This window comes from Thamnophis elegans, chromosome 15 (genome assembly GCF_009769535.1).
Source record: "Thamnophis elegans isolate rThaEle1 chromosome 15, rThaEle1.pri, whole genome shotgun sequence".
Lineage (NCBI taxonomy): Eukaryota > Metazoa > Chordata > Lepidosauria > Squamata > Colubridae > Thamnophis > Thamnophis elegans.
In genome coordinates, this window is record NC_045555.1 from 12,504,613 (window position 1) to 12,518,096 (window position 13,484).

The window sequence follows — 13,484 nt, forward strand, 5'->3', positions numbered from 1 at the left end:
CTCCCTTGAAGGACCTAGTACTTATAATCTTACTGTGTAAATAAATAAGAAAAGTTTTACAAAGTTAAACTTTCCTGTTTAAATACATAAATCTGAAATGTTTTTAAAAAATTACTACAACTTTCCCATTTAAATAAATAAGAAAAAAAATTTAAAAGTAATTTTCCTGTTTAAATAGCTAATTATCTGGTGGCCATGAAATACTTGAGTTATATGTTTTTTCTAGGCTCTTCTGCTTTTGGTTTTGGGTTCTTTTGTAATTGCTTATAACATATAATACATCTATTCCCCTTTCATAGAATCATAGGGCTGGAAGGGACCTTGAAGAGATTCTAGTCCAACCCCACTGCCCAAAGCATGAGTCTTAGTTTATACCACCTCAATCTCTTCTTAAAAATGTCCAGTGATGGAGCAGCCACAACTTCTGAAGGCAAACTGCTGCACTGTTACGAAATTTCTCTGTAGTTCTAGGTTGCTTCTTTCCTTGTTTAGTTTCCATCCAGTTTTAATTTCTGGCCCAGTACAGATAGACCTCGATTTACGATTCTAACTGAGCCTCATTGCCAAGCAAGGCATCATTGTTAAGTGAGCTTTGCCCCATTTTATGACCTTCTTTGCCACAGCTGTTAAGCAAATCACTGTGGGTGTTAAGTAAATTATATGGTTGTTAAATGAATCTAGCTTCCCCCACTGACTTTGCTTGTTGGAAACCAGCTGGGAAGGTTACAAATGGTAACCACAGGACAGGACAGTTGCCATAAATATCTTCTGGTTGCCAGGTGCCCAAATTTTGACTATGTGACCATGGGGATGGATGCTGCAACCATCATAAGTCTTCAAACTAGTCGTAAGTCACTTTTTGTAACTTTTAGTGGTCACCAAACAAACAAATCAAGGACCATCTCCAAACATTGTGTTCTGACCTAGGCTTCCCCAGCAGCACAAAGCCGAGTCCTCGTCCCAATAAAACCCTTTTATTTAAAATACAGTGAATTCCTCTGCAGCAAAGTCAATCCTCTCCCACAGTCTTTCAAGATACTTCACAATTACTGACCTTTATCAGGCTTGGAGAGTGGCTAGGCCGATATCTTTCAGATGCCACAATACTTGGCAAGAATGCAGGAATGAACTAATTGCCTCCTGCAAACACCCCTCCCCTTTCACTCCTTTTATTCCCTATGAGAGGGGCCATTCACGGTTCACCTGTGGCCTTACTCCCAAATCGACCCTTGTTCCTCAGCTTTGTCTGGCAACTCTGCGCATGCACACACTGGGAACAGGCTCCAGCTGTTCATCTGCCCCACTGGTCTCTGACTCTCAAGGCAGCTGATAACTGTCAGATGGCCCTGGCCCCATATTTGCCTCCAATGCAGAGCCCTCATCAGAGCCTTCCCCAGACTCCAGGACTGGTCCATGTTCCTACCCAACCTCCTTACTGTCTGAATCTGCTGCCAGCTTCACCGGCTGCTGGTAGGCCACAACACATTGATAGATATCAACCACATACGCCAAAGCTCCATTCTAAACCTTTTTTCCAGACAGGGCTCGTCTTTTTGTTCCTTCCTATCATCCTTCTACTTTCATTTTCATTTCTTTCCTTTTTCTCCTGTCCATTTCCTCTCCCCTCCCCCTCCGATTCACTATGGACAGTACTACTCAAGATGGTCTGTCTACATTTAGGACTTCCTAACTGGGATTTCCTCTTCCTAGCTATGTAACTTCCTTTTAAGCGTTCCGATAAATTTTCATCGGGAAAAGCAGCCCGTATGTAGAAGCTGATAATTTTTAATTTGTAGAGAAGGACATTTAATTTGCAGTACAAAGGCTGCACTCAGTCATTCGGCATTTCTTAATTAAGCACATGAAAGAGAAAATCTGTGTGCTGTTTATCTCGGCATCTAATTTCTTAGCCTCTTTGTCCTACCATATTCAGCCTTATTCAAGAACCCTGTCCTTTCTACCCTGTGTCTTTCCCAGGGTAACAAAATTAAAAATTTAATGCTTCTGTAAGCTTCTGAATAGCACAGAAGCCCTCAGTGAAAAAAGACATGTTCTGACTGGATAACAGAACCGGAACCAAGTAATTTTTGGTTGGGCTTCTTTGTCAGAACTGCTTGCCACTTATTCGGCTACAATGCTGCAATTCTTTAACATCGGTGCATATCCATTAATTTCTCTCCTGGCCATTTCAAAGCAAAGGATCTTTTGCTGAAGTGTAAATGTAATCTCAGGACTGGGGAGAATCTTAGGCAGGTGTGAAATGCTACCAGTTTGAGCCAGTTTGCCCGAACTGGTAGTAAAAATACTACCGGTTTGTCTGAACTGGTAGTCAAAAAAATGCTTTAACACTTTTTTAAAAAAAGTTCTGATCATTGTGTGGCACAGCTGATGGTTGCACAGCTGATCATCAGAACTTTTAAAAAGACTTTTAAAACTACCTAGTAAAAAAATGCTTAAAAATAGTTTTTAAAAAGGTTCCAATGATCAACTGTGACAATCAGCTGTGCTGCGCAATCTAGGAACCTTTTTTTGTCTGTGAAGTCCAGCTGCTTTTGCATTGTGTGCGAGTCGATTGTGTAGCTTTTGCGTTATTTTTGTGTAAAGTGTGATAGCTTATTTTTGAGCTCTCCGTGACTCTGTGAGGTTCCCGCTTGTTGCAGGGTGCATTTTGTGTGAAGTCCAGCTGCTTTTGCACTGTGTGTGAGTCAGTCGTGTAGCTTTTGTGTTATTTTTGTGTAAAGTGTGATAGTTCATTTTTGAGCTCTCTGTGACTCTGTGAGGTTCCTACTTGTTGTCCGCCCGGTCACATGACCACCAAGCCACACCCACCCAGTCACATGACCACCAAGCCATGCCCACCAAGCCACGGCCACAGAACCAGTATGGGAAATTTTAGAATTTCACCACTGATCTTAGGGGATGCTTGTTAAGAGACCATTCACCAACTCATCTGTTTCTTTTCCAGGGTTTCTGTCAACGTCCGTATTCTCTCCTCTTTGGCTGTCATGCTGGCTACCTTTCTGGTGATTACAGTGCTGGTCAAAGTGGACACTTCTGCGTGGACACTGTGGTTTTTTATCATCACCGTTGTCTGCGTGGCCGTCATCAGCAGTGCTGCCACCATCTTCATCAGTAGCATCTTTGGCTTGTCGGGATCCTTTCCCATGAGGAATTCCCAGGCGCTCATTTCAGGTTTGTTTTTTCTTAAAAAAAAAATGCTTAAGCAGATAATTGTTATTGTAGGAGGCTGGTGGGATACCTCTACTACTGTGTCCTGTGGTGATAGTTGGGTTAACACGGACTCATGACTTTGTACTGAAGGTTTTGTCTGTGTGTGACAATTATTTCAATCTCAACCACATTTTTAACCTAGACGACTTTTGCAATAGCCTGAAGGGGAGGTTTAAAATGAAATGTATGTTAAAGAGCCATCCTTTGCTTTCATCTTGTTCTCTCATTCTTTGGCATTTATTTTGGGGTGGTTTAACTTTTTTTTTTTTTTTACAGATATCTATAGTCCTTGAGTTATGGCTGTAATGGAGCCTGCCATTATGACGGCTGTTAAGTGAGGCACCCATGTAATCGCCTCACTTAATGCACTCCATCCCTGCTCTCCCCAATTTAATGTGGTGGTTAAGTGGAGCATGCGGTGCCTCAGGGTTCTGGGGGGCTCTTAGAGGTCTTGTGTACTTCCTGGCCCGCTTGCCCCAGATCTCCTCAAAATTTATGTTAAGAGGCCATCCTTTTCTTTATTCTTATTCTCTCATTCTGTGGCATTTCTTTTGGGGTAGTTTAACTTTTTTTATGGGTATGGGTGGTCCTTGACTTATGGCTGTAATGGAGCTTGCCATTATGGCGATTGTTAAGTGAGGCATGTAATCGCCGCACTTAATGCACTCTCCCCAATTTAATGTGGTTGTTAAGTGAAGCATGAGGTGCCTGAAAGTTTTGGGGGGCTGTGGGAGGCCTTGGGTACTCCCTGGCCCACTTGCCCTGGACTTCCCCAAACCTCCTTCACCCCCTGAGGCACCCTGTGCTCCTCCCCCCCGCCCCCCCCGGAATCCCAAATAGGCCTTGGGCCTACTAACCAGATCCCCACAGGTACCCTGTAGGCTGTGTGGTACCATCCCAGAAGCAGGTGCAATTTTGGAATGGCCACAATAGGTTGCTCCAAAAATGATGCCCACTTCTTGGATTGATCCACATGGACTAGGAATGGCGAGGGGCAGAGTGACCTGGTCTCCTTCCCCAGTATGATCTACAAAGCTTCCAGAAGGAGACCTACAGTAAAAGATAAGCGATTGGAGATGGGGAAGAAAGTGTGGGACCTGGCAGGGTGGTCCCTGCAGTGGGTCATAAGGACGAATTCACCAAAATTTTGTTCACGTGATTCTGCAGGAACCATAATTTCAAAACCAGGTCGTAAGTATTTGGGGGGAGGTGAGTGTAACTTTGAACAGTTGCTAAAGGCCAGTCCTAATCAGGGGTCTGCTTAAAATTTTTAGCAAGGGGTTCTCTGCCTGGTTGCTGGGTGGGCATGGCCATGGGTGTGGCCTAGTCAGCTTCCTGCACCACGGCAGGCCGGGGTGGGGGGTGGGGGTTGTTTTTGATCTTCCCGGGCTCTGGAGGCTTTCCTTGAGGCTCCAGGAGAGCAGAAACGGCCTCCCAGCCTTCCAAAACTTCCGGTAGGCCTGTTTCTCACCCTCCCCAAGCCTCTGTGAGCGCCCTGCACTTACTTGCATCCAAAACAGGCCGCTGGGGATGCCTCGGAGGGGAGGGGAGGGTGGGCAGGGCCAGCCAGGAGTGGGATTTGGGGGTTCTCCAAACTGCACAGAATCTTAGCTAGAGGTTCTCCCGAATCCTGTCAACCCCCAGCAGTCCACCCCTGTCCTAATCAAGGACTGCCTGTACTCAAAGAAAACATTTGCATTCAGATCCATGTTTGTTTATATTTTGAGGTGGGGGTGGAAAAAGCCGAAACTTTTCATTGTCTTACTTGATATTCACATTAACGCTCATCTCCATAACTGATGAGTTCCAAGTTTGCAGGTATGAATGATGAGTCCCCTTGAGGTTTATCAAGGATGGATGGCACTGGGAATGCAATCTGAGAATTTAAAAAACGTGGGGGAAGAAAGGGGGAGAGACAAAAATCAATACTGAGATTTATTTTATTTTTACTTTTGTACCTGGACGGCAGAAATGTAGTTAAGGGTTGACCCCTGGTGGAGATTTTCACCACAGCCCTTTTTTTTGGAAGCCTTCCAACATTTAACCATACATTATCATAAATTTATTTTGTTATGACTATAAAATGGAAATCAAACAGTGTGGTAATAAACCTTTGCATTGTGTACTTAAAGATCTTTCTGACAGAAATGGAAGGTCAAAGGACATAAGATCAGCCTAATAAGCGACGATATCTCTGTTCATATATATTTGATCCAAAGAGCTAAAGTTAACATATTTTTTTAACGTTTTGAACTTTTGATTATATCACTTCCCTTTACAATTTGTCACCCAAATATGGCTGGTAATCTCAAGATTTTGAAAGTAATGTTGCCTTTTTATTTCCCCAGAAAGTGGTTTTTTTGAGTTTCCTCAGAGGTGATTCCCACAGGATTCAAAAGTAGCTTGTTTTTTATCACTAGGAAGTTCCCCTACTCTGGTAATAGATAAATGAACTCATCTTACCTTTTGATATATTTAATCCCTCTAGTTTAATTTACTTTATTGTCATTGCACGTGGTACAACAAAATTAAATGCTGTCATCAATGTACATTACAATTATAAAAATAAAAACACAAACATACATCCTTTACATTCTATATAATTGAAATTGAAAACCCAATATTGCACTATACTGTAGAATTTAATATGGTTATTGCCTTGGGATACAAGCTGTTTTTCCGGAGGAATTTTGCAGGATTAGCCAGGATTGGATTGGGTATTGTGATGTCCAATCGAGACAGAGTTAATTTGAAGCCACGCCTCTGTGCTCCTTGCTTCTGGTTCCCAGTTTCAACTCTGTCTGGCCGAAGAAAGACAGGTTGCTTTTGGTTCCTGATTCTTCCAAAAACAATCCAGTGCCATCCTGTAAATTCCTTCTCCCTGCCTTCTTCCCCTTGCCTCCATCTGATACCTGGAAGCCTCCCCTGTTCTTCAGCCGCATGGCTGCAACAGATGCAGGAAAGGATTCTGCCTGAGGAGGTGCGTACTCATCAAGATCTCAACAAGCTGGTTGCTTTGCTCAATTCTCTGCGGACGCCACTCTGCATGCTATGAAGTATGCCTCACGGGCAATGGCGGCCTCAGTGACCTCCCGACATCTCCTGTGGCTGTGGGGATGACAAGCAGAGAACAAGGCAAAGTGGCACCTGGCATCATCACCTTATTCCGGGGGATCCCTTTTTGGTACCCCGTTGGACCCAATCCTCATTGAGGACAAGAATAAAAAGGTCATGCCTACGCCCGCAAAGAAGTTGGAGCAAAAATCTGCGCCTTACTTTCATCAGTCAGATCAGGAGGCGCAGCACAGCAGGTATTTTCCAAGATCAGATAGTCGGATAGACCTAGGTTCCAACCCCAGGGGAAGAGGCCCTTTTGGGGGGGAGGTGGCTGTCCCTACCGCCGTGACAGATAGGTCAATAGCGACCCCACCCATAGGCGGCAGACTGCTTCTGTTTGCCGACGCCTGGGCTGAGATTACCACTGACGCCTGGGTTCTGAATACCATCAGATTTGGCCTGCACCTAGAGTTTCTCTCCATTCCGCCAAACCATTTTCGGATGTTTTCGGTCGCCAAGAGGCAGGCGATCCAACACCTCCTAGAGATTAGGGCGGTTGAACCGGTTCCACTGGACCAAGTGGGGTCAGGTTTCTATTCCAACCTCTTTGTCGTTCCAAAGAGTTCGGGCGGATGGAGGACGATTCTGGATCTTAAACTGCTAAATTTTCACTTAGTCTATAGAAGATTCAAGATGACATCGCTTAAATCCATCTTGGCGGGGGTCAGGCGCAATGACTTCATGGCCTCCATCGACCTGATGGAGGCTTACCTCCATATCCCCATCTTCCCTGGCCATCATAAATATCTCAGGTTCTCCTATTTAGGTATCCACTACCAGTATAAGGCCCTACCATTTGGCTTGGCATCGGTGCCTCAGACCTTCACTAAGGTCCTAGCCGCAGTGGCGGCTTACCTCCGTGAGTGCTCTGTCAGGGTCCAAGGCTATCTCAATGACATCTTATTCCAAGCAACATCATTTGAGCGGGTGAGGGAGGATCTTTCGTTGGTGGTATCCACACTACAGCAGTTAGGTTTTTCGGTTAACCTAGATAAGAGTTCCCTCATTCCCGCCAACAGGATTCCTCACCTGGGGACCATCATAGACTCTAAGCTGGAGAAGGTGTTGCGTCCCACGACCGTAAAGTTAGTTTGTTAACCTTAGTTAGACAAGTTAGAAGTCAACATTTTGTTCCTGTAGTAGTGCTCTCCATCTTGCTGGGGAAATTCATTTCTCGCATAGATGTGGTGCCTTGGGCTTGTCTGCACGTGAGGCTGCCCCAGTGGCGTCTCCTGCCGCATCAGAGGTCAAACTCTCCTCGCAAAGAAAGGACACAAATTCATTATGGGCATAATAAACTAAAACTTCAGAATTCAAGGGGAAATGACTAACCAGGATCAAAACCGGGATTATTGTTTCTAGCTCCATTTCAGTCTCTTGCTCCTCGATTTCATCTTCTTTGATTTGGTGGCTAAGCAGATTCTCATTCAACATGGTTGGTTTTTGACCAGGGGTTGGCAACCTTAAACACTCAATTTGGACCCATTTCCCACAGAAAAGAAAATACCGGGAGCCACAAAACCCTTCCAGTGCCTGACTATTTCCTGAGCGCCCACAAAAATAGCATATGTATTTGAATTAAAGGTTCTGTTTTCTTCTGAAACTTTCCTTCTCTTGGATTAATCCATGGTTGGCCTTCCTGGGGGTCGAAAAGCTCAATAAATCGTGTGCTGGCGGATTTCGCACATTGGTGGCTGTGACACATATTTTGAGCGATAGGGAGCTGCAGCAGAGGGATGAAAAAGCCACATGCGGCTCCAGAGCAACGGGTTGCTGAACCCTGGTTTTGAGTAACCCAGCATTGGCTGGACCTTATTTCATTAACATTTGCCCTTCTTCTTCCTCACCCCCCCCCCCCAATCTCCCTTGTATCCTCATTACATAGGTCAGGCCATGGGAGGAACGGTGAGTGCCTTGGCATCAGTGGTGGATCTGGCAGCATCATCGGAAGTCACAAACAGTGCTCTGGCCTACTTCCTGATAGGGGACGTCTTCATTGTTTTGTGCATTGTGATGTATCTGTTTCTTCCCAAGCTGGAGTACGCCAGGTAACAACCATTGTCCAGTTAAATCAATAATCAGCCTAGATCAGGGGTGTCAAGCTCAATTTAATTGAAGGCCGCATCACGGTTGTGCTTGATCTCAGGGAGCTGGGGTGGGTGTGGCCAAGGTAGGCATAGCCAGTTTGATGTCACTCATGTTGGGGATGCCTGTAGGGGCCCAAGCCAATATCTGCAAATTTCCTTTTATTTTCTTTTATTTCCTCTGGGAGGGGCCATTCATTGTCCACTTGTGGACTTACTCCCAAGTCACCCCTTGTTCTTTAGCTGTTCCCTTCGTCTGTCAACTCTGCGTATGCGTACACTGGGAACAGGCTCCAGCTGTTCTTCTGCTTCACTGATGTCTGACTCTGATAACTGGCATACGGCTCTGGCCCACTCTCTGCTTCTGACACAGAGCACTTGTCAGAGCCTTCCCAAGACTCCAGGACTGGCCCCTGTTCCTCTCCATCCTCCTCACTGTCTGAATTTGCTGCCAGCTCTGCTGGCTACCAGCAGACCACAACAATGATATATTCCTTCCTTTTTCTTCCCTGGCCCAAACCCCCCCCCAAACATACAATCTGGTATGGATACAGTATCAATATAAAACTTACCCCAGTTTCAGTGCCAATTGTGTTTGGGGCGGCCATCAGACTTATAACTGGGGAGCCCAGCCTGTCCGGATCTTCTAACAGAACTGGGATTTGGCTTTTATAGATTGGCTGTTATCTTTCTTCTCTGAGCAAGGAGAAGAACCTAACCATCCTTAACTGATCTTGGAAGCTAAACACATTTAGCCCCGGTTAGTATTTTGGTAAAGGGCCATAAAAGAATTCCACAGCTGTGGGGTTGAACTGGAAAGTTGGCAGGGGGGAAAAAATCTGTTGAAAAGAATGGAAAACTACTTTTCAAGGCTGCCAAAGAAAGGATGCAGATAAAGTGCCAGGATTGGAGCTAGATTCAAGGATGACTTTTCTCTTTTTTTTTCTTTTTAAATTATCCTTCTTGTTGCTATCGATTCGTTTGCAATGTAACATGGTTGGCAGCTCTTTCTTAAGGCCTCTTTCTCAAGCCTGTCCTGGCATGTTTTCCAGCATCTTTTACGCAATTGAGCAACTCAGCTGGATTTGATTGTCCCCAAATTCATAATCAGTTCGCCCAAGAAGACATTAATTTGAAATATAGCCCCACACACCTAGGTTAGACAGAATTTCTCTCTGGACTGGTCAAACTTCCTCTGTAATTTGGTAAAGGGTCAATATTTTCTCATGGATTAAGTTCCATGCAACGCATCTGTCAAGGTTGCATTCTTTAGATATAATTTTAAATTTGGACATCCTGTGAAAGTAATTCCCAATGTTGGGGTAGTCTCTTCCTAAATAAGTAACAGGTTGAAGCAGGGGTGAAATGCTACTGGTTCAGACCGGTTCACCCGAACCGGTAGTAAAAAAAATGCTACCGGTTCAAATGAACTGGTATTTCCGATGATCAGCTGTGCCGTGCGATTTATATTATCTGGAAAGCAGGATTTCCAGCTTTCTAGCTAATCTAAATCGCATAGTACAGTGGATTCCTCCCCCCCCCCTTCACTGTTCTACTTACCTTTGGAGGCCTACTCAGTAACAAGCTCCGCCCACCCGCCCGGATGTCATCACGTCCGTTTTTTATGCTCTGCGCATGCAGGGAAGATTCTACGCATGCACGGAAGTGATGCACGCGAGTGGAGCGAGCAAGTGCGCATACTCACATTTGCAAACCGGTAGCAATGGTAACCTCTGGGTTGAAGGGTTTTCCCTTCTTCCTCTATGAAAAAAAGTACAGGTTTTTTTAATTTTGAAAAGACTTAGGAAGCGGCATCAAGGCTTCTGTAGAATCAAGTTTCCTGCTTGGTCCGAGGAGCCAAATTAAAGCAAACCTCAAACATGACAGTCCATTCTTTGCGTGAAAATCCTCCCTTTTCGTTCACACGGGCCATCTCCTCCAGCACACTTCCCCACCCAAACCAATCTCTCCCCACCCCGTCCCCATTACTATGGTAGCCGATAGCAAGCAAACATCAAAGAGGCTGACAGCTCCTTTCCATCTCCTAATTTTCCTATCTTGATTTCAATTTTCTGTTGGTTTGCTTTTCTCTGACTTTTTCCCCCCTTCCCCCTTTTTTAGGTATTATACTGCAACGCTGCCACCTAACTCTTTGCCCAGCAGTTACTTGGAGGAAGAGGAGGATATGGCAGCAGAGAATCCCAGCCAGCTCTTGCCAAACAGAAACTACACGGATAAAATCCCTCCTCTCTGGCTCATCTTGAAGAAAACTGGCATGTTAGGTTTCTGTGTCTTCTACGTCTACTTCATCTCGATCACCATTTTCCCTGCAGTCTCGTCCAGCATTGAGTCGGTGAACAAATTCTCCGGGAGTCCATGGACAGATAAATACTTCACACCTCTCACTAGTTTCCTTCTGTACAATTTTGCAGACTGGTGTGGACGGCAGAGCACCGCCTGGGTCCAGGTTCCCGGACCACGAAGCAAGTGGCTACCAACGATGATTCTGCTGAGAACTTTGTTCATCCCCGTCTTCATGTTATGCAACTTTCAGCCTCGAGTGCACATTGCAAATGTCGTCTTTGCCCATGATGTGTATCCCATGGTGTTTGTCGTGTTCCTAGGATTCAGCAATGGCTACCTGAGTACATTATCGATTATTTATGGTCCCAAAGTCACACCGAAGGAACTATCCGAAGCAGCAGGAGTGTTGATGATGCTCTTCCTGCAGGTGGGGTTAGCACTAGGATCAGGCTTTTCGGTCCTTGTTGTCCATCTCATATAGATGGGAGATTTCAAGCCACTCCTGGAACTTCACTTCCACAAGGACATTGTGGAAAAAGGCAGAGCAAATCCCGCTCCTATCACTGCAGTATTCCATTTCTTAGGAAGTGGTGTAGGCATTGTGTCCTTTGGTTGTGCAGAAAAAGCTTGGAAACCCACCACAAAATGCAGAAGTGAAATTCAAAAATATTATCGAAGGTCTCTCTTTTTGGGAGGCGCAAATGGTTTTGTTTTATTTAGCAACACGACTCATGTATCTTCGCAGGTTTATAACATGGAAGCTCTTGTGTTTTTCTATGGATATGAAGGAATTACATTCTAGATTCCAATGTTCCTACTAAAATCTGTCCTTTAAATTATTCAGAATATTAAAAGTCCATTTGGAGAATTCTGCAAAGGGATCAATAACTCACTGTACCTTTCAGTGTACGTTTTACATGACCTTTCTTAAGAGAAATGTGCCTGTAATCCAGTGTCTGTTAAACATTTTAAATGTATAACAAATGCAGATCAAATAAGAAGGATTCCCAAAAGCTTTTCATATGAAGAGTAGTTGAGAAAATTTTTTGGTTGAAGAACAGGTACCCTTAAACCAATAAATCTCTGGTGCATATTTTTTTCAAGGGTAAATTACAAGCTTGAGGGCCAAATGAAGTTAAACAGAGATTAAATGGGACCAACCAGGATTTTGCATTCATTCTCCCCTTACAGCTATGTATCCTGGATGAAATTGGTAGGAGTTGTAAGTGTATGCAACACACTCACATATATACATACATATATGTAAATATGCCACAAATCAACTTATTCTGGTTCGTCAAAGACACTTGAACTTTTTTGGAGAAAACATGGGTCCTTGCAACCCAATGCTGTCAAAGTATTAGGAACTCCTTCTTTATGTCAGTAGTAGAGTCATTTTTGCAATCAGGCTGTTGGGAATCTCTGCTATTCAGAAAAGAGGACCAGATGTTTTATAAACAATGTGACTTAATCAAATTAGAGCATTGGGTAGTAGATTTGCTACTTTTCTATTCGTTTTTACTTATTTAGGGCTAAAAATAACTGTTATTTTTACATTGAGTAGAGCAACCAGTTCTGGATTGGGAACATCTAAATGACCACTGGAAAACAGCAGAGCGTTAGTGTTTTCTATGTCTCTTTGCTGCCATCTCATGGTCATTCAGGGGTTTGCAGACCAGTTGGGAGCAAAGCTAACTTAAGTTCCTTTATTTCATTTTTACATTCTTGAGGAAGCATTAAGCAATAAAAGCACTTTCTTTGAGTTTCACTACATACCCTTTTTCATGCATTGTAATGTCTGACGAATATTAAATTTGTGTGTAGAGAAAAAGTCACTTTGTATAATGGCCAGTGCAGGGTTGAAATGCAGGTGCTAAGAAGCCTTTTCTAAGTCTGCAAAGGAAAGTAGAACAGCGAGGGGGGAGGAACAGCTGTGCCGCACGATTTAAATTCTCTAGAAAGCAGGATTTCCTGCTTTCTAGTGAATATAAATCGTGCGGCACAGCTGATGGTCAAACAGCTGGTTGTCGGAACTTTTAAAAAACTTTTAAAGCATTTTCATGCCGACGACCAGCTGTGTGACCATTAGCTGTGCCATGCGATTTCTAGCGAATATCATTCGCGCAGCACAGCTGATTGTCGTACAGTGGTTCAGCCAAACCGTAGCATTTTTTTACAACCAGTCCAGTTGAACTGGTAGCATTCTTTACTACTGGTTTGGGCGAACCGGCCCGAGTCATGGTTGTCCCAAAGGTGATTTTTCATAAGGCAACTGGACTTTCTTTGTTTTTCCTTGAAGACATTTCACTTCTCATCCAAGAAGCTTCTTCAGTTCTGGCTGAACTGAAGAAGAATGAGAAGCGAAATGACTTCAAGCAAAAACAAAGGAAATCCGGTTGCGTTTTAAAAACCATCGGTACTATAATGGCCAGTGTAATAAATCTAGAAACATGTATTAGCCTGGAAATAGAAATGATTATGCTGATCAGATTTGATGATATATGCAGGCAATATCCTTGTATGAAGTCAGCTTGTGTGAAGTAAGTGGAAGATTGAGGAAAATGTGAAGCATCATTTTTAATACAGGTCAGTAGTTGTGATCTATAATTTCTCTCCCATTTTCTTCCTGAAACTTGCCTGCAGAGAATTTCAACCATGCAGACTTTACACAAATGCATCCAACTTCTAAAAGAACAATATAGTTTCAGTGGCATCCTGCCACCACCTCATCTAGACTTTGCACAACCA

General features: G+C 43.9%; 1 protein-coding gene across 1 annotated transcript in view; it reads left to right on the plus strand.

Annotated features, from left to right (window-relative positions):
* The window catches only part of SLC29A3 (solute carrier family 29 member 3), a 53,538-nt gene extending 41,698 nt beyond the window's left edge, over window positions 1–11,840 (plus strand). Inside the window, exons 4-6 of the mRNA XM_032232299.1 lie at window positions 2,966–3,192; window positions 8,234–8,396; window positions 10,554–11,840. Of these exons, the coding sequence (XP_032088190.1) occupies window positions 2,966–3,192; window positions 8,234–8,396; window positions 10,554–11,217 (1,054 nt within the window). The 3' untranslated portion in view covers window positions 11,218–11,840. The remainder of the gene's footprint in view (window positions 1–2,965; window positions 3,193–8,233; window positions 8,397–10,553) is intronic.
* Window positions 11,841–13,484: the final 1,644 nt, after the last annotated feature.